Below are 21,540 nucleotides of genomic sequence, written 5' to 3'. Positions count from 1 at the left end.
AGAGGCTAAATCTGAGCCGGTTTTTGATCAGTGCTGTATGTCAGGAGATTATTATGACTATTTCTACAGGATTAAAAAAAAAATTATATTCGCTGATGGTGTGAAATGAAAACAGCTTTGACACTTCCTGGAAAAGATGACAGACCTTTTCGCCTACGTTTACGCTACGTTAGCAAACATGAGAGCCACAAACGCTGATGTTGAGTAGAATTGACTCTTTCAGTTCTCACGCCTACACCCATTTTTACATTTAAATGTAGTTCAAAGAATGGAAGAGGAAACTCAGTCTTCTCAAATAACTGTCAAAATTCAAAGAAGGCCATTATGTTTTCACAACTGCTTGTGTGTGTGTGTGTGTGTGTGTGAGTGGGTGTGAGCGGGTGTGAGCGATACCTTTTCTAGTTGCTCTATGCAGCTAGTGTGAACGACGATCTTACAGGCTGCACATTTCCTTCTGGGGGCCGACTTCTTAAAAGGAGACAAGAGAGACACAGCACAGAGGGCGGTGAGATGCACAAAAAACCCCCAAAAAAACACACACAACACAAACAGTGCAAGAATGCTTACCGATGATATAAACACCCTGTTAAACATAGATTAAAGACACACAAATACACACACAGAAATGTGCTCAAGGTGCCCAAACATTTCACTTCACTTTCTGTTCAGTTTAAAAAGCTTTTTTTTTTTTTTTATGAACAAGATTAACGGTACAATGACACTCCAGACATAAAAAAGGACACTTTAACATTTCAGTTTCAGTTATTTTTCTTCACCAGTCATCACTCAAAATAACAAAAAATGAATTATGTTGACATTAAATTAGCTGGTGGTTAACATCGTTGGCGCTTCTGAAAGCAACAAGCTCAAAAATGCACTCTTATTTGTCAGTTATTAAACTATTAAGCCAAAAATACTATCCCAGCTAATATAAACTAAACCTCTAAATGAGGGATGTGAAAATGTCAAATTGGTGACTCAGAGATAACCTCAGTCATTTATTACACAGCGTGACTGGAAATGAAAAAATAATAGGCAAAAACACTCAAGATGAAAGTGCTGTTTGCTGCCCTTGCACTTACTACAGAAAAAACTACTCATTATGGATAATATTATGACAGCAGATAAATGGAGTGGTCTCAACTCCAGTCAATGGGTTCACTCTCGACTGTCACAGCCAGCAACACTTAATGGCTGCTTCATGTATCATAACAACAACAACACCCCCAAAAAAAAAGCCTTTCACTATCACATCTGATTGGTTAACAGTTGTAAACATCCTCATTCAATACTTCACGTTAAGAGAAGCTAGATGCTCATATGCAAGATGTTCTGACTAAGAGGAAAATGTTTTTGACAACATGATTAAAGTAAATTGCAGGAGTGTGTTAATGGAGGAACTTGGTTACCAGTAATTGGCTTTTTTTTTGTAGCCACAACATGGTTACTTTTCAAGTTGATACTGTAGAAATCTATCTCGTCTATCATCTTCATAATTTTTTTATATTGAGGATTACGTAATCCTACAGTCATGGTTTTAAAAGAGTTTAACTCTCAGTTGATGAAAGGGATTAATGCAACCATTATCACTTAAATAGCTGAATTAATTCCTTTCATCAAGAGTGTTGGAATTCATGAAACCAAGCCGGTAAAAAAAAAAAAACACACTTTCTAAGAAAACGACTGAAAGGATGAGACTACTGCTTATTCTATATTGCATAACTGCGAAGGTAGAGCTGACAGTTAATGCGGTCTCAGAGGGAGAACACGGTGCAGAGGCATTCAATAAACTAATGATGTTTGACTGCGCACAGAAAGAAGCAGTCCTGTTCATCCTGTTCCACCTCGTGACCCTCTTTACTCAGTCCTGAGAACTACAGGAGACTCTTAAGGGAAGACTACAGCCTCAACAGCGAGGGTCACATGAACAGCGGGGTAGCTGAGTTAGCACGACCGCTAGCGAGCTAATTTGCTAGCATGTTTACTGCAGTTAGCTTATAGACCGCACTGTCCGACAATGTTGTTTTATGTGTTTTTATAAAGAAAAATGTTTCAGTTGATACATTTTAGTAGGAATTTATTATTGAAAATGCTGTTAGTTATCTTTTACTAAAGTGGCATTGAGCTGTGCCCTCTTCATTATCTGATATTTCTTTTGCTTGTGACAGATCCATACTAGCAAAAACAAAAACAAACAAAAACATTTTTCAAGCAAAAAACATTCTCTGGTTCCAGCTTTTAAACAATTTTCTGTTTTTCTTCATCATACATGACCGTGAATTGAATATCTGAAGGTTTTAAACTGTACCTTTACATAACTGAACACAGTTTTTTCACAATTTCTAAAACATTTTTAACAAAGATGAAACAATGAATCAAGAAAATAAACGGTAGATTGATTGACAGTGCAAATAATCGTTAATTGCAACTCTAGAAAGATTCTGCAGTAACAGAACTGTTGACAGAAATTGCAAAGTAATTGAAGGGATCCTTAAATCCTTTCCAGACCTTTGAATCGAGTTGACTGATTCTGGTCGGGCGTCATGACATGAAACAGCGTTTTCTTGGCTGGATCCAATGAGCGCCGCGGGGGAACTAACAATTAGCCAAACAGTGCTACAGGTGGGACTAACGCTGTTGTCAAGCTGTGCACCAGAACCAAGGAGGAGTAAAACTAGGCATCACTGATCAAATATGAAGACTCTGTTACTGCATTGCATATTTCTAACCTTAAATGTTTTCAGAAACATATTTTAGTGTACTGTTTAGCTGTGATATGATAATATGAGAAAGTTTGTGACTCAGCTGCCATGTTGAAAACAGACAAGCCAAAACCAAGGACTAGCCCAGCTCGCAGTACATCATCATCAGCCAGAGAGTTTAGTGCTGATCGAATCGAAGATGGAAATGGAGTGTAACGAGTTCACAGCTCTGTCTGATATCAGGCAAGTTGTTTACATTAATGCTCATAAAGGATATAATGTCATATTTTATGGGGAGGTTGGCTTTCTACAAGTATTTATTATTTATTTATTTCTATCTCAATCAACGTCAGGTTTTTCTAATTTTCAAGACACATTCAGTCGTCTCTGTCCGTCATGTGACCCTCGCCTTACACATCATGACAGTCCCTCAAGAGTCTCCCTGCAAACTACCGTGAGAATTTATGCACGGATGGCATAAACAGCACGAATCTCACGTTACTTCAAATATTCAAAGTCTCTGCGGCATCCTTCAGACTGCCAGGTTTTTTCCTTGATGATTAAAACGAAATCAGCCGTATCTCGCCGAGCGCAGGTAGGAATGTGCTTATTCATGTCATCCATGACTGTCAAAGCAATCCGAGATTCCACTGAGGTCAGGTTGTCCGTTTAAGTAACCAAAACACACTGATAGAATATTTATCTAATTAAAGTCAAGACTGAGAGAGATTACAGCATATTTATTTTTGCTCCAGCAGCAGCAGCAGCAGCACTGTGGTAGCAGTCTCACCATGATGTTATGTAGACACTGTAATGTCTCACCATCACTGGAAAAGTACATGAATGTGTCATTAAACTGTATTACTGTCAGTATTAAAGGTTATTTCTCAGCTCTCCGTTCCAAGAGCTGTTGTTCCATGTAAGAGCTGCGGGCACAGAGAGATAGAGAGTCTATAATACCTGTAATTTAAATATGCTTTTTACGCAGCTCTGCATACTTGTGTTTAATGCCACTTGAAATCGTTTTTGTCTGCTTTCCAAGTCATTTCTTCTGCTGCTCTGCGGACACGGTTCATCTGAATGAGAGTGAGGCATCCTGTTTAAAATAACGCCACATTTCTAGATGTTTCGGAACACAAGGACACAAGGATCTGTTTCCAAAACACTCGGACCACCTGCTTTGTCCAACGCTGCATACGACTCTCTCGCTGGTTTGACCTCATGAATCATGAAGGGGAAGACGGAGCGGAACACATTTTATGCATTTGATTTTTGTACTTTTTAAAATATTGAGCGACGAATGTGTGAAAAAAAGTCATTTCATCCTGTAATATATCTAACTTTATGAGTCGCTGGCACTGAAATCACAGCAGTATGTTTTAAGAAATCACAGTTCAGTCTGTTCTTTTTCTTCCCAGTCCTTCTGTTCATCTGAAATTCACAACAGTAGAAAAAGATCAGTGCTGCTGCATTGCTGGAGTTAATCCTCTCTATGTAACGCCTGGTTTGTGGCCGGTGTCTGACCTTTTTGTTGTTTTTTTTTTTAAAGACCAGCTACACCTGGTTGACAACCATGTGGCTCCACAAATCTTTTAAAAGCTGGTGACGTTAAGTATTACCTGCTAAAGTCATCAATTCTTTCCAACTGAAGTGATGTCTGCTTTGCAAAACAAGCCATTTAAAGAGATTGATTTATTGGTCTGGACCTACTTTGCCGCTACATTAAGGAGACGTAACGACCAAAGACCTGCTTTGAAAATATGGATCACCTCTTAAAAACCAGCAGTCCAGTCAGTGAAGCACAGATATGATTGCCGACACGATGATATCATTCTTTTAAGTGACATTTTCACACAATTTAGTATAAGTTCTTACTATAACACTATAGAACAACATTGACCAGCTATATCCTGACATATACAACACACTGCACTATCTGTACACATCTGTACTACTGCTTTCATCTGTATATACTCCATACTTCATAGAATCTAATATTTTAACTCTTAGCACCATTTATTTAGTTATTTTATACACTGTTTTTTTTATCTGCTGGCAGTATTTACTTTGAATTTCAATTTCTCAGTATTTCCTGTCATTCCAGCAATAACGATTTACAGAGAAGTACAGATGTAAAGTATCTGTACACGAGGTAACAAGTCTGTCATCACTTCCTTTCATCACTCAGCAGTACATAAGTTTGGGAATTATTAGTAATAAATCAATTAATAGATCAATTTTACTTCATTTTAGAGCATAAAGATGTTTTTTTCAACTATCAAAATCACACAGATACAGTCCATATCACACGTAACGTCTTGTATCAAAAGCATAAATTCATACACACACTGTACACATCATAAAAATAACAATACAAATGAAAAAACAGCATTACTCAAATTAAAAATAAATTCCCAAACCAGAGGAGGAGAATTAAAAGTAGAACTTTGGCAGTTTTTGGTAGGATTTACTCAAGTGTGATTTTCTTATCTTAAACTTGTGATTTCACTGTATCAGCCTGTGGATTTTTGACCTTTACTGTCACACCTGTTTCACGTCTGTTATTCGTTTTTCTGCTGTTATCAAGAGCAAAAATAATAAAATGAAATGTCAGTATTTAATTCAGAGAGTCTCACAGTCTTGTGGGATCTCAGAGTCTTTTAAACCTTGACGAGAATAAAATACTTAGAGGAAAAGATTTCCAAAACTTTACTGCTATTTTACTATGAGGCAATCAAAAAGATATAAGTACAAGATATCACACACACACACACACACACAAGTGGTCAGTGTGTACACTACTCACTGCGGTCTTTAGTAGGCAGGTGTCCTCTCCCAGATAACAGAGCTCCCCCGAGCAACTCGTCTCCATCCACAGGTGATCCCCGTTCACCGCGTTCTCCTGCAAGGAGACGGGAAATAATGATGATATAATAATAACTCACATTACCCTCGTGCGTCTCTCACTCTTGATTATTTTCAGTCGCATTAAACCGCGACCATATGCACATAAACACTCCGCTGTGAGAGCGGTCAAGAAGTGTGTCAAGCACATAATTGTCGCCGTTGAGTAGGTGGGTAATTTCACAGCGTATGTTAATTTAAGGCGCTAATCAAAACACTACTGAAGCTCCCAATTCAAGCGCACACACGCACCGTCACAGCACACACGCCCATATGCATATATAAGTGTGTGTGTCACTAGCTTCATTGTATACCTTTAAAACGGTGAGTTATGAGTTGATTTACAGGGTTTAATGCAAATTATTTGTCTGCATCATCATGTTTTCAACTTATCTGATCATACGAATGAACACAGATGCAGTTGAGTTCATTTTAATGCTCTATGGATCATATTTTAGTCCAATTTCTCTGCTACTGAACTGGAAATACTGAAAAATCAAATAAATATAGTCAGTATATGTGAGGAAATATATGTTAGATAATGCCGTCAGCTCAACAAAACGAAATGAAAGGTTATTCTTTTTGTTAAAACATTTAAACATTGGATTAAAATATGTTTTTGCAGACATTAGCATTAAGCTTAAATCACTACTGCTCTTTAGTATAGCCTCACAAGACCAACAAACGTCGCTGTAAACTCTCAGCCTCGTTGTGTGTGTTCAACAAAAAGGTCCTACAAAGTGCAATTTACAAAATCTCCAGACTGGCTGCATTCAGTGCCAATATCATGTGATGATTGTCATATAGTGCAGCTATGACTGACATGATGAGAGGTAACCAACTGGCCCGACTGAGCTGGACTGTGATAAGAAGAGCTAAAGCTGTCTAATCTTTTCCTAATCTCTCTCTCTCTGTCTCTCGTCTCTTCCAGACATTAAATCGTGGCCAAAATTGCCTCAGCGACTGTAGTAAATCAGCCGTATAGTTTTATCACTTTCAATGTACATTTGTACACATTTCCATTTCCTCCTCCTCTACATCTTGTAGTGCTACATAAGAATTCCCTATAATACATCCTGCGTTGTGGACTGGTGCGATAAATCCTTTTTAGATTGAAATGTATCAGAAACTAAAGAAATGGTGATCTCACCAAAACACTTCACGTCTTCCAGCAGTCAGTCAGGACTTAAGTGTGGAAATTGTGCAGACTTACAAACACTTGGGAAGTGTGTATAATAACAGATTGAGATTTTGACAGATGTTATTGTGAAAAATGCTCAACAGCATCTGTACTGGCCACGTAAACTAAACTCTGGAGTAGATCGGAGAAAACCAACATATTTTATTCCTCTTTTATTGAGTTAAAAGTATTTTAACCTTTTCGTTTATCTGCTTGTTTACATCCATTTGTCAAAAAGGACGAGAACTGAGGTGTTGTTAACATCAGCTCTAACATTATTGGCAAAACTTTGAGTTTGAAACTCTTCTCTCAGGCCGTAGATTTAGAGTAACTCGCTTCAAGTGCAATAGTCGTTTCCCGTGCAATAACCCTGCTTCATTTGCACATGTAATTTAGTATGTTAGGGATTGTCTTGTTGTAGTATTGTGTTTTGTATACTTTTTTAATACTTTTCGTTTTGTTTTTGTATTTGTACGTGTGGTGTTTGTTTTATCTTGTGCCCCTGACTGCAAGTCAAGTTTCACATCTGGGATAATAAAGTGACTGAACTGAAAACACAAACACGCAGCTTAACACGAAACAAGTCCTCTAAAAAACCATATAAGATTATCAACCAGCCCACACACACGTCCTCTATGACTACTTACAGCTAAAGCCATCAGGAATGTGTTGTAGATTATCTGTGTGTAAGACAGACAGAGGGAAGTTTGATATATGCACCTGCATTTTTGACACTTTTCTTACATAACATGTGCCTTCATGGTGTTGGATATCGTTGGCCGCTGCCATTAATCCTTGTGTATTTTAACTCTTTCTGACATTGTCATATTTGTATTTTTAGACTGTCCTTGCCTGTGTGTGTGAACTGTAAATGTGTACTTTGTTTGCAAGCTCGCTTGCCTAAAATTAGCCCTTGAGGGATGAGTAAAGTATTTTGAAATGAACTGAAATCGCATTTATTGATAAAATACATTTCTAGCTGTGCTACTATTCATTTAGCTAAAAATGTGGTGCAGCCCTGCAGTATAAATAAAGTTATTATTACTACAGTAAATAACTACAAGTGCTATCTGACTCATTGGCACATAAAAACATTCATAAATCCTTATTGAAATCAACCCTTAGTGTATATTAATGAGTGATTAAGTACATTGATTTTATATGAGTGTGTGTGTGTGTCGTGTAGAGAGCTAAAGGCCAGCGATGACGTGGTGGAAGTGTCCCTGCAGACAGAGCTTGAGGGGAGTCTCAGATGTGGTCCGACAACAGTTTGTCTACTTACACCTTCCGATTAATAATACAGCACGTTTTATTTACTATTCATTAGTGACGCATTTATTTATTTGGTGCCAGATTTTACAGTATAATAGACCGTATCAAATGCTGACAGCTGTTATAGAACCAAAATACCTTCAGACTTTAAATCTCCCACACTGACAGCCTTGTTTTTGCCAATGTTTTAGACACACAGGGTGCATTTTCAGCAACTTTCTTTTTGTTTCTTTTTTTCAATGAGTTTGAAGCATTTTTGATGCTGTTTTTTGTGCCCAAAATGCTTTATTTGTTTGTTTGTTTTTTTCAGCCTGGGGCGCTCCAGATTGAAAATGCTCCGACTTTGATGATTCTGAAGCAAAAACCTCCTTCTGTCACAGTCGTTCTTTTTTTTTATTGTTGAATCAGATAAAGATGGAAGCATGACTGTCTTCTGTTAAATCCACTGTAAACACGGTAAAGTTGGCAGCAGCAGTAACTTCAGAAAGAGACACTATCATTGTAAAATCTGGTGAAGAATGAAGAAAAATTGACCGAAGACCAAACTGACTGAATTGGCAGTCAGTTTTCTGAGAGATTGTGATGCAATTTACAAAATATTGTCTTCACTCAATACAGTAGAGTTAAGTTTTTTTAAATAATCTTCAAAACATGATGAGCTCGTTGGAGGAAAATGCACAGTTGGGCCACTTCAGGTGAAAGAACATACCTGTTAAATATGTGGAGGAAGTTGGTTTGATTCTTGTTTCAGGTTGAAATAGTTAAAAGTTGAATTATTTTGTGAGGAAACAGTCACCGATTACAGAAAATGTGTAAGATTTCTTCTCATTTGAACCTTTTCTGCTGAAATGTACGTAAATATAGACATTTTACAAAACTGCACATGCTTTCAAATGATGTGTCATGTTAATTGTTGCCATTACAAGATGACAAAAGAGAATAAAATATCAGGCTTGAAGTGCCACAACTGAAATGGAAAAACATGAATTTTGCACATCTTAGAGGTGCAGACTGGTTTTGCAAATGTATTTTTTATTCCACATGTATTTCAGTGGGAATAAAGATATGCACCAATTTTTTGTTGCACTTTTTGACCCTGTCTGTCTAATTTTCGAAGCAGTTTCATGACATTTTTTTTCAGAGTACCTTCCACAGTATCCTGTCATTTCCCTGAGCGCCGGTGCTCAGCTGTAGCCTTTGCTACATTTCAAAAGCAGAAAGTGTTTTAAAACGGCTCTTTTCGCTTTGCGAGGTGCGACATAGAAGATGAAATCCATTAAATTCTGCAAGATAAACCCCGATAAAGTCACATCCCATAAAGCGCTGACGCATAAAGCGGTCTTTTTTCTTCGCTCAAGTTACCAAAAACATTCTGCAGTAATGCTCGAGAAGCTAAAAGAAAATTGCTGCTTTTTCATTTCCGCATGAACATACGGATGTTGAAACCAGTCTGCTGGCAAATCTGTTGGCATGAAAATCCAAATGTCATTCAGTGACTCAGCCAGACAGAAGGAGAACAGCGTTTGTGTGTGTTGTAAATGTACCTACATGACTGTATATGCATGAAGAATTGTTATCATACTTACTCATTATCATGCATTTAAGTTCTTACAGTTAAGCACAAACGTTATCTATCATTATAAACCATAAAAAACAAGACTTACATGCTATAAATAGACATAGGGAAAGAATAAGGAAACAGTATTGAATTATACAGGATAAACTAAGTGTGTGTGCATGTCTGACCGTCCAGTCGACGCCGGTACGTAGATCCTTGTTGGGGCCGTTGGATGCGGGAGGCAGGGAGGGCTGAGGTGGACCGAGATGCTGGAGGCCTGAACGGGAGATTGCTTTCCTAAAAAAAACACAACAAAAAAAACTTTATCGACATGTACTTTGCCTGTAACACAATGCAAAAAATAGTGTTGTCATCCTTACTGGTGACACGGCTCTCTCACCTCAAGAGCATCTAAATCACACAGAGAGAGAGAGAGAGAGAGAGAGAGAGAACTAGATTTCGGTATAATTTAGTAGGTAAATTAATTATTCATGTTATGAGACCACATTTCAGCGGGCTCAGCGGGAGATATTTGGTTGAGGAGGACTGGGAACAGCTTGGAGGAAAGACTGCCAGCAGCACTTTGGGGTGAGGAGAGAGAGAGAGAGAAAGAGAGAGAGAGAGAGAGAGAGAGAGAGACGGGGACAGATCCGTTCTGTCAGAGGATGAGTCAGCAGTCATCTCTCTCTCTCCATGTTTCAGTCTCTGACTCTCTGCCTATTATATTTCCTCTCCCCCTTTTTCCTGAATTTTTCTGTCTATCTGTAATTTTCCCCTCAGTCTCGCTAACTCACACCTCATCTGTCTGCAGTAAGTTCTCAGTTCGTCACCCCCCCCCCCACTTCATCTCTATCTATCTATATCCATCTATTAGATAAACTGAAAAACACTTAACAACCACATCTTAATCAGCTTCTGACTGTGAGCGACTGAGAACAGTTATCGGTTATTTCACATGACAGATTCCGGGTGATGTCACATATTTCTGCACAGCGATCAGAGTTTAGCAGCGTTTGACTTCTCAAAATGTGCTGACAGTCGTGCAGTTGTTTGCTTGTGCTGCCAGCTCCGTATATCAACTCACGCTCACACAGTCCCAATTAAGTAAATTACTTTTCTTCATAAATATGCCTCCCTGTTTCTTATAAAATCTTATGTAGTGATAAATATGTAATGTTATTCTGTAGATGAATCATTGGATTTCAAGTTTTCAGGGGCTGTAACATAAATATCAAGTCTCTCATGGTCTTTAAAGTCTCTCTCCACTCAAAAATGTGTTCTGCTTGTGACATCACAACTAGTTTGGAGCCAATCGTGGTTCAGTATCCAACTTAAACAACTGTGATGTGGGAACTTGAGGCCTTCAGTGCACAAACACTTTACAGTCAAGTAGCAGACGTCTTGAATCCAGTAGTTAAACTTTTGACATCAAAAATATTTACATATTCATAGATACTGGAATGTTTAATGAGGGAGAAAGAGGAGATGTAACTTTAAGGATTTAATTAAATTATTATTATAAGTAGAGTATTTTATATACATCTTTAAACATAGCTGGAGGAGATCTTTTTTTTTTTAAACTGCAATAAAAGAAAATTAACTACTCAGTGATTTTCATTGGTTTAATTTGTTTCTTTCGGTGACTCCGGGAACATTTCTTGCACTTTATTAGACCCCATTGTGCTCGTCCTTTTCATAAATCACATTTAATACATTTAATCACATTTAAAGACTACTACTTTCTACTCAGTCCATTACTTCTGTGTTTATTTTTCCAAAGATTTGTAGAATTTTGCAAAATTTTCCGATTTGTTCTCAGTTCTTCTACTCTACATTTTTCATGCTTTTTCATTGCTAAATTCTAACAGAGAAAAACAAATAATTATACTTCATATACTTGATATACTATAATCATGGTATTTCCCTATGGACTCAAATTAATTAACATTCTCTGTCTGTAGGAATGTTGTTGCTTCCCAGATTAAAATCTCACTTTAGAAGAGAGAAGAACTGTGTGCTTGATGAAATGTCTGTAGGGACAAAACATCTGCACATTTCCACATGAACATCAACACTTTTCAAGATAATGCAGAGTGCATGAATCAGAAGGAGTATTTGATAAGTAAGACTGAACGGAGGTGTGTGTGTGTGTGTGTGTGTGTGTGTGTGTGTGTGTGTGTGTCTGTCAGTGGAAAAGGCTGCACAGAGCATCTGACCCCCCTGTTGAAAGTTTCAGTGGCCGTCTGTCTAAAATTATCAACCAGGACAAAGAGGAGTCCACTTACAAACCCTGTAACCCGATCACACACACACATACACACACACACACACACACACACACACACACACAAATTGTACACACACACACATGCATGTACGCACACTCACGACTCTTGGGATATAAATAGTTTTGCGTGGGTGACAACAGCACAAAAGCAAGGACGTATGGTGACTGGACATACGCCATATAGACCAGGGGACCACACACACACACACACACACACACACACACACACACACACACACACACACACACACACACACACACACACACACACACACACACACAAACTAACACACTTCATGAGTCTAAGGTCATAAATCAATCCTCATGAATGTGCATTTCTGGTGGAAAGATCACATGATGAAACGATGCTTACACTTCCTTATTGTAGATTTATTTGATAGGTTTCGACTATCATTTCTTTCAGGTTTGATGACTTTGCGCTCATGAACTTCACGGGTGAGAAGTGAGGACACGTCAGCATGTTAGAATAAAGCCCGTTAGGGGAAGTAACATGAGCGGTGAGACGTTGCCGTGAACCGAATCCACACAGTTTTATTGAAACTACTTATTTGGAAGTGAAACCAAAGGCAGAAAGTAAAATGTGAGCAAAGTCGATAAGGTATAAGAGACTGACTGAGTTTCTTTGTTGTTTCCTTCGCTTTGTTTATATGATTATTAATCTCAGCTGTAGCTTTTGTTTTGTTTTGCTCTGCTCTGTTTGATGTCGGAGGGTTCGTTTGAGAATATGTTAATTTGATGAGGGGTTTTTTTGGGGGGAAAATTTCCATAAAAATCTAGAGAAAAATGTTTTACTTTCTGATTCAACTTGGACCTACTGTCCTTTCTGTATAACGGATGACTGAAATGGATATCTGGGTGTAGTTCACTTTTAGTTTCAATTGCAAAAAACTGTGTTTGTTTACGACCTGGCTGGTTTTTTGACCGATTGACTTCTGTTATTGTTTGTGTCCCCGGCTCTCAGCCATTAAGTGGGTGAGTAAAATATTCATAACTGGTGGGAACAATGGCGGAACTATGACAATAAGATCCACACATACACACACACACACACACACACTTAACCCTGGTGCTTTGAGGATTATTATAAACTGATTTTAGTTGATCAGATATGAATGAACAGGCTGTGCGTGTGTGTGTGTGTGTTTGTGTGCGTGTACATATTACTCATAATGAAACCTTCCTTTCATGAGAGCGCGTCTGTGTGAGTGTGTTTTATCGCTAACCGGTGGAAAGTGAAAGTCAAACATTGTAGTTTACATCTCACACACACACACACACATATATACACACACACACAACACATATACACACACACACTTTCTCTCATTCAGAGGTCATGGGGCACCATTATATTTGAGTGAGTACTAATCTACTAAAAGCAGACAGGATCACGGGCATTAAGGCCCACTCCTAAAATCTAAACAAAAAATAGAGTGTGAAGCTTTTCTGTGCTCTTCACATAGTAACGCACACACACACACACACACACACATACGCGCATTTTGCCTCAGAGATATTTTAAGTAGATTTGCTCACAAAAAAGGCAGCCAAAGTCCATCAATCTAAAAGTACATCTTGTTTAAGAGCATTTAAATAAACAGAAATGACGGCCAAACAAAGCAAAACTACCTTGTGAAAGAAGACAAATCCCACCGCGTTGTTGACCCCGACCGTTCATAGCTGTGACTGTTACATGACTCGTCGAGTCAAAGAAAGGACATAAAAAATGCAACTCTCAAAAAAAACAGATGGGTTTTTTTTTTTTTAGAGGGAAAATGGGAATTTTTAAAACCAGAGGAAGGAAAGAATGAGAAATGTAGAGACACTGTAAATATGTATGGTGGCTGAACTATGACATGTTCCAAATTAAAAACATGTTAGCTACAATTTTGATTTATTTTTCCTGTTTTTTTTAGTAAACTGAACATCTTTGGGTTGCGTACTACGTTTGAGGACGTCACCTTGGGCTTTGGGGAACAGTCATGGACATTTTTCACCATTTTCTGACATTTTATAGACCAAACAACCAACCAATTAATCAAAATGATCGTCAGATTAATCAAAAATGAAAACAATTAGAAGCCGCAAAACATGCTTCTCCAGGCTGCACGTAAGTGAACATACATAGTTGTCATTCAGACATGTTGTGTTGTATATACAACTTTATTTTTGATACTTGTGTGACCTACAGTTACCCATAATACCTTTCTCTGCATAGGTTCGCAGAGACGTTTACATGTATCTTTGCAGAAGTATAACTCCAGCTTTGGTTGGACCACTACAACATTATCAAATGTCTTCAGATGAAACCATGAAAAATATCTTCCTTTTGTATAAAATTGTAGACTTTTGTCACCCATCATCAGATAAAATCAAAAAGCCTATCAGTGAAACTTTAAACTATATAATTAAATCAGATTTTGTGTGAAGTTTATTGACCAACCAGCAGCAAAACAGAACAGAACAAGACATTTAAGGCTTTGGAAAACAGTGATGGACATTTTTTTTACCATTTCCTAACATTGTATGTACCAAACAACTAATAGTTTAATTGAGAAAATAATCAACATAATAATCAATAATGAAAATAATTTGAATACAGGGGCAGCAAACCCTGTACGACTGATATGGAGAGGAAATGTACACCAGCTGGATTTTGGAGGCATTGCTAATTACTAGCTGTGTTTGGGGAACACCCACCTAATTGGAAGTTTTTATTTAGGGTTCAAACACCCGACGACACATAATGTTCCAAAAACTTTCCACAAATAGAGGAGAGGAACCAGTCGAGTTCATCTGCTGTACATCCGAAACCGAGACGCAGGTTTTGTTCAGACGGAGAGTGAATTTTTTTTCCGTTTAAACGGAGCAGGCGAGAGCAGCGTTAGCGGAGAGAGAAACAGACACTCAGCGTGATGAAGCCGTCAGTGAGGAGATTAAACTGAAACCTTGAATAGCGGAGTTGAACACAGCGGCTGATGTTGAACGCAGGCTACCTCTCCGCTCCCACTTCTAATACCACCTACTCTCTCTATAATTCTGTGTCTCTTCTTCCCTCCCTTCATTATTCTCTTTATCCAGCCCTCTCCCCTTTACGCTCTCTCTCTCTCTTTTTTTTCTGGAACTAATCGCCCTCCTCTTCCTCCTGCACTCTCTTCTTATATTCTCCTCCTCCACCTCTTCCTCCAATCTGCCTCCTTTTTGTCTTCATGTCCCTACACCACCCTCAGCTCTCTCAGATCTTCCCCTCCTATCATCAACCCCCCCCCCCCCCCCACCCGCCCCTCCACTAATCTCCCTCTTTTCTTCTCCCACTGCTTCGCTCCTCCTCTTCCTCTTCTTCTACCATTCCTCTCCTCTCCTGTCATCCCTCTGCTCTTCTTTCTCATCCTCCCCCTTGTCTCCTCTTCTTGTTTTCCTCCTCCTCCTCCTCCTCCTCCTCCTCTTCTTCCAGCAGAGGTGGGTTGTCAGCGTTGCTATGACAACAGCACAGCGGGAGCATCAGCAGCTCATCCAGTAATTATATTGGTGGAGAATCTGCTGTGTGTGTGTGCGTGTTTGAGAAACTTTACAGTAAACTGTGAATGTAGTTCGTTAGAGTCCTGATCACCTCATGTGGGATGACTGTGTGTACATGTGGACACCGTACATATATATCATCTTCACTTCACATCCTACACACTAACGCTGATGTAATCCTTGTAATTCCTCAACTATTTTCTAAATACAGATCCTCAGCAACCATGGAGGGGTCAGTTACAACTGCAACAGTTACTACAGGATGAACTGTTGTTGTTGCTACTATTCAAGCGATTACGGCGGGAAGAAAATAGGTGAAACACCGGTGTCATCTTCTCCAGACCATTTAACCTTTTTTACTCACGGCCGCCATGTAAAAGGATTTATCATTAATGCCAAAGTGAGGACAAAAGTAATATCCACAAGAATAAAAAGCAGCTGCAAGTGGGAGGAATCGAATTTAACATCTTTTGACTTGTGGAGCAGAAAACATTGTGATTTCAGCTAGATTATGGAGGAGGAGGCTTTGGTTGACAACACAACTGCACCAGTGTGGGTTTAGTGGTAAGCCGGTTTCTTTGTGCAGGGAAAGGTTTGTTAATAATGTGGGTTCTGTATTCTGGTTTTACAAGAACAAGAGTACACATTATTTACTTAAAGCGTCTATGTGAGAAATGTGTCTTTCCTACAGTACATCTTAAAATGTGGTGTCGCACTAGAGCACCAGAATCTCAGACCAAAACAACTGTGCGTGTCGTTTAATCAATAAAGTTGGGAGGAGAGAAAAAAAAAGAAAGAAAGCGACAACTGATGAAACTCAGATCAAACTGTCAAACTAGGCAGAGCTGATCAAATATGGGAAGAATTATGAGAAGAATTATGACCTGGCAGTCATGTTGAAAACCGACACAGGAGGAGGGGGTGTCACACACACACACATATCAATCAGATTGTTCCTTTAATTCAGTTCTTAATAGTCTAAGTTCAGACATTTCAGCTTTATGTCTGAGCAGTTCTACATGTCTGACTGTGGTTACATCTCCACACTCTCTTTTTTTGCCTTTTGAACACAACGTCTTATTCTTTTACCTCATATTTTGATGAAGTCAAAGTGAGGAGAAATATCACATAATGAGAAGGGTCAAATCAAGCGGCAACAACCACGGCTTTAGGCTGAAACCAATGTAGAAGTACCTCAAAATGCAGTACCACCGATGGCCACTAGATGCGCCAACTGACTTCCATTCAAAAAATGTCAACTTTTCTCTAGAAAGTCAATATATTTTTCAACAAGTCAATCGCTAAATTTGGGCCTTCTAATAAGTGTGCTGGTGGTTATTTTAGAATTTTATTTTATTGCACTGTTGATAAGATTTGAAAACTTATAGTATCTTTGATGTCTGCCATGTGGGGGTTGATTGACAGTTGGCTCACCTGCTGCTCTCCTCGGTTTAAGACTCACATCGATACCTGCCGTGCTGTTAGCACAATTTAGCTAAAGTAGCTAATGTTAGCCCGAGTGTGCGGTGCTCGGTGTTCCCAGTAAGCTAGCATTAGCTTCGGTCCGAGGTAGCGGGGCGTCTTTCCAGAGCTTGAAAGGCAACACCCCGTGCTCCTGATTTGGAAGGTCCTGACTCCGAGCGGAAAAGATGGAGCCAATCAAAAGCTACTCTGGGCCCTTCAAACCAGCTCCAATGCAAAGCAGTGGGTGACATCACAGCTCGTTATGTCCATCTTTATATACAGACTATGGCCCAAATAAATAGTAATGGGAAAAAATACTCCTTGGTTTGCTTAAAAAAAAGGTATTTTCATTTGATTCATAGAGCTGAACAAAGACTGACCTACACTCGCTTCCATTATGCCATGAGCAACAGCTAAGGAGGTTCATATTTCAGATCATTCCTGTCCTTTCAAGATATGACTAACACCTGAATTTAAAACACATATCGAGCACCAACAGAGACCGAACACCTGCACAAAATCCTGACAGCTCCGCCACAAAAAGTCTGCATTAGCCTTGAAAAAGCACAGAGCAGTAAAAGCCATTCAACTTCAGCCTGACATTTAGAGTGGGCGAAGAGAAGAAACATCTCGAGAATTGATTTGTTTCACTGCTGGTTAACAAGGAAAGCCATAATGCGACATGTTACGCTGGTTTATAATCCCTGTAAAGATACAGTTACAGACAGAAATTCAAAAGGTTAAGACGGCAGCTGCTCGACAGTTTCACTCACCTGTAGCCGAGAAGCCGATGAAACCAGCGCACTTTTTTCACCCTCCGTCTCCTCCTTCCCTGCCCGCCGGCTCCGGCGTTTATCATTTTTATTCTTTTTCGAAAATTCTCTCACTTATACTGCTGCAATTATCCTCTTCTCTGGCGGTAAACGAATTAAAATTCCAGCGTGGACTGAATCAACCGGCTATTATTTCCCTACACACTCACAGCACAGGTCAGGTAATTATGCCAATCAACGTGACAGACAACGGCGACCTGACACCAGTCATCTGAGCTGAGTAATTCAGTGTGTGTGTGTGTGTGTGTGTGTGTGTGTGTGTTATCTGATTCATTCTTTATTCAGGTAAGGCTTACGAATAGTATAGGGTTAGGATTTAGGTTTTGGGCTGAGATTAAACCTCATTATAAGTGAGATCGATAGCGAGATTAAGGTTATTATTAGTAGGTGAGGAAATAGATGTAGTCAATGGAGGATCCTCATAAAACAAATTAGAGTGTGTGTGTGTGTGTGTGTGTGTGAGCAGTGGTGTCCAATGAACTATGACACTGGATCCACGACACGTCACCTCCCTCCTCGCCTCTCGTCTCCCTCTGCCTCTTTCTGTTAGATCAAAGATAATAAGCTCATTTATAAGAGTAGACATCAGAATAATCATAAAAAAGCAGTTATTATAGAAAACAGACCATAGCTAACCATTTTTATACCACTTTATTACTGTGATTTTAGGATTTTTACAGCTAAGTGGCATCATTTTCTGAACTCTGTAGCCTGTGGTAGCTGAGGAGAATGAACAGCAAATACATAAAAATACCTGCATGTAGCAGTCTTTTGCCAATTAGCCCCCAGTCTCCTTTCAAAAAACATGCAATTTTATGATTTTGCCGAGCTGGGGGGAAGTTGATACTCTTTTTGAAAAGCTGTCAACAACAAATTCTTAATTATTTGTTCAAAATTCGGCTTTAAATGTAACAAATTACATTCTTTCTTCATTCTGAAAAAAAGCATTTAATCCTAAACATCATGCCAAGTGTTTTACCAAAAGCTTCATCATAATATTTTCATGACCTTATAACATGATAGTAACAAGTGCTTTACTAAGTGAGTGGTGGTGGGAGGGGCGGGGGGGAGGATCATAGACCAACCAAGTACAGAGCAAGGACCCAGCAGGGATCCACCATGGATCTGTCTGGACTCTGTCACGGACCAGCTGGCAATTTGCGATGGTTATTACTGTACATCTGCCTGTTTGGTCACTACTTAGGTTACCAGTGTTGTAGTTTAAATGTTTTTTGTGTGTGTGTGTATAAATTTGGAGGACATATTGCCACATTATCAATAGTGTGGTATTTGCTAAAAAAAACAAGCTTTTGTGAATAGCACCATGTCCTTCAAGGGAGAGTATCTAGTGCCAAGAAAAGGATAAAATTGTTTCTTCTTTTCTTCTTTTAACCTTCCTATATCTTTCTCTTATTCCTTATTTATTCATCCTTCTTCTCCTTCCTCTTTTCTGCCTTCTCTTTTCTGTCTCCTGTCCTCATTCATCCCCTTACAGGTGAATCTGCTCTATTTTTGGAACATTACGTAAGAGATAACCTGGCAAGGGCAACTTGAGAAACACACGAGACACACAAGTACACGCACACACACACACACACACACGCGCACACTAACATACCAATACATGTTCATTAGTCTTTTGGGAAAAAAGGCATTTAGGCGACTGCATGTGAATATAGAGTAGAATTAGACCGATGTGGAGATTTACAGGCCAAGACCAACACTTTTTTATGCTGATATTCTCATAATTCTTGGCAGGGAAGTGGGGTATAAACCACAGAAATGACGTTCCAGAGGATTAAAATGTCTCCTTAAGAGCAAAAATAAAGTGATGAAACTCTTTTTTTTTTTTTAAACACAAGGGTTCCTGCGAGAAGAAGCAGAACAAGAGGAGTTTAATTTCTTAATATGGTTGCTGCATGTTTGCAAATTCCAAACTGAAAATGTGTTGTTTTCATTTACAGCTGCACTTATACATTTATTTTCCCAAAATATTCTTTCATAAGGTGAATCATTTTAAATTATCTGTGTCGTGGCCTCCAGCTTTGTCAAGCAATCGAAGAACTACTGTTCATAGGTGGGAAGCCAGTGAGGGATCATGTCTGGATTAACAACTGATGGTTATTTTCATTATCAATCAATTTGTCGATCATTTTCTCAATTAATCAATTAGTCTTTTGGTCTAGAAAATGGTCAAAAATGTTGTCTTTGTTTCTCGAAGCCCAGGGTGAGGTCCTTAAATGTCTTGTTTTGTCCCAACCAACAGTCCACAACCCAAAGATACTCAGTTTACTGTCATAGAAGTCTAAAAAAACAGAAAATATTCACATTTAAGAAGCTGGAATCTGAGAATTTGGACCTATTTTCTTAAAAAAATGACTTCAAATGATTAACTGATTATCAAAATAGTTGGTGGTTAATTTATAGTTGTCAACTAAACGATTAATCAACTAATGCTTGCAGCTCTGATCATATCTTAAACTACTGACTCAAACTTGTGAAGCTGCATCTCTGCGTGTCACAACGACATCTAACTTCATCACAATCTGCATTCTCACTTCCGCAGTCAGTCAGCAGACACTAGATGATCTGTTAACTGTAGTTTGAATAGGCAGAATGTTATTGATCGCGGCCTTAATCTGAACAAACAGATGTAAAAACGTCAATCTCTAACATCAGCGCCGACAGTTCAGGACGCTTCAGTTACTGGTCGACTTTGTCAGTCTGTAAGTCATTCAGTACAATCAACAAACACTCATTTTGTTCTATTGTTGCTCCGTTTCTGTTTCTTTATCTCTCTCCTTTCAATCTTCCCCTTTCTTTCCGTCACATCGCAATTTCTCTACCTCCCTTTCATTCTCTCCTTCTGTCTCTCCCTCTATGTGGGTCAGTGTGAAAGGCTTGTTCGTTGCCGCTGGTGACACAGCATGCCCAGAGTGTGTACATGTGTGTGTGAGAGGGACAACCGAGTATGTGTCTGTGTCTCCACAGGCTTCCTTTCAGTGCCCCAGGTAATGGGGTGTGATAGATAAAGGTTGATCACCACACACACAAACAAAAACACACACAAAAAAAACCCCTCACAGACATTAAGAGACAGGAGCCAGGAGGGTTTTCAGCATCTCATGACAATGGTTGACATTTTTAACACATCATGAACAGGAAACGCACTTCTATACATATGCTAACTTTCAGAGACCCAGACATGTACTGTTAAAACACTGAAACTGAAAAACTGAACTGGCATGGTGTCTTAAAATACATTTTAAAATGCTGCAAAAAAAGCCCTTTTGTTTGAATCGCTTACAGCAAATTGCTTACAGGCACTCAGCACTCACTAGGTGATAGCAGGTCAAAGATAATGTCTGACTGACTGCATCCTGAGGCCCACTGCGGTTAAAACTACCAACTAAAGTCCACATGGAGCTAAACAGGAACACAAACTCCCCATGGCTTTATCGAGACTGACAATAGCACTGTGTCAAAAAACACAGTCTCCTCATTCATTACAAAGTTATGATCCTTAAGACTTTCAGGAAGTCAAACCCTGTTATTGATACTATTTATGGAGCACTTTGTAATTGCATTACATACAATTACAGCCATTACCAGTCTGGATTTAATAGGCCTTCACAGGAAATGATGCAGCATGTTATCCAGTGTTTTTGTTTTTAATTTTATCTCACTGATATCAGCTTTACTGTTCAGTCTCCTAACGCCGTATCAGAGCCGTGTTAAGTTACCGCTAATGTAAACCCAACATTTCCTACTTCTGCTGCCATTCATATAAGACGTTACGG

The 21,540-nt window shown here is 39.0% G+C and overlaps 1 protein-coding gene across 6 annotated transcripts in view; it reads right to left on the bottom strand.

Annotated features, from left to right (window-relative positions):
* The window catches only part of dgki (diacylglycerol kinase, iota), a 73,924-nt gene that overhangs the window by 28,967 nt on the left and 23,417 nt on the right, over window positions 1-21,540 (bottom strand). For 5 of the 6 annotated variants that reach the window (XM_042403372.1, XM_042403373.1, XM_042403371.1 and 2 more), the window contains exons 2-4: window positions 9,805-9,913; window positions 5,509-5,604; window positions 394-468 (exon numbers count right to left, since the gene is read on the bottom strand). In XM_042403372.1, coding sequence (XP_042259306.1) covers window positions 394-468; window positions 5,509-5,604; window positions 9,805-9,913 — 280 coding nt within the window. The remainder of the gene's footprint in view (window positions 1-393; window positions 469-5,508; window positions 5,605-9,804; window positions 9,914-21,540) is intronic. The other variant, XM_042403370.1, reaches the window with a different exon arrangement.

The sequence above is a fragment of the Thunnus maccoyii genome, chromosome 23 (assembly GCF_910596095.1).
Source record: "Thunnus maccoyii chromosome 23, fThuMac1.1, whole genome shotgun sequence".
Lineage (NCBI taxonomy): Eukaryota > Metazoa > Chordata > Actinopteri > Scombriformes > Scombridae > Thunnus > Thunnus maccoyii.
Note: the sequence above shows the minus strand (reverse complement) of the source record. Positions and strands in the feature narration are given on the sequence as shown.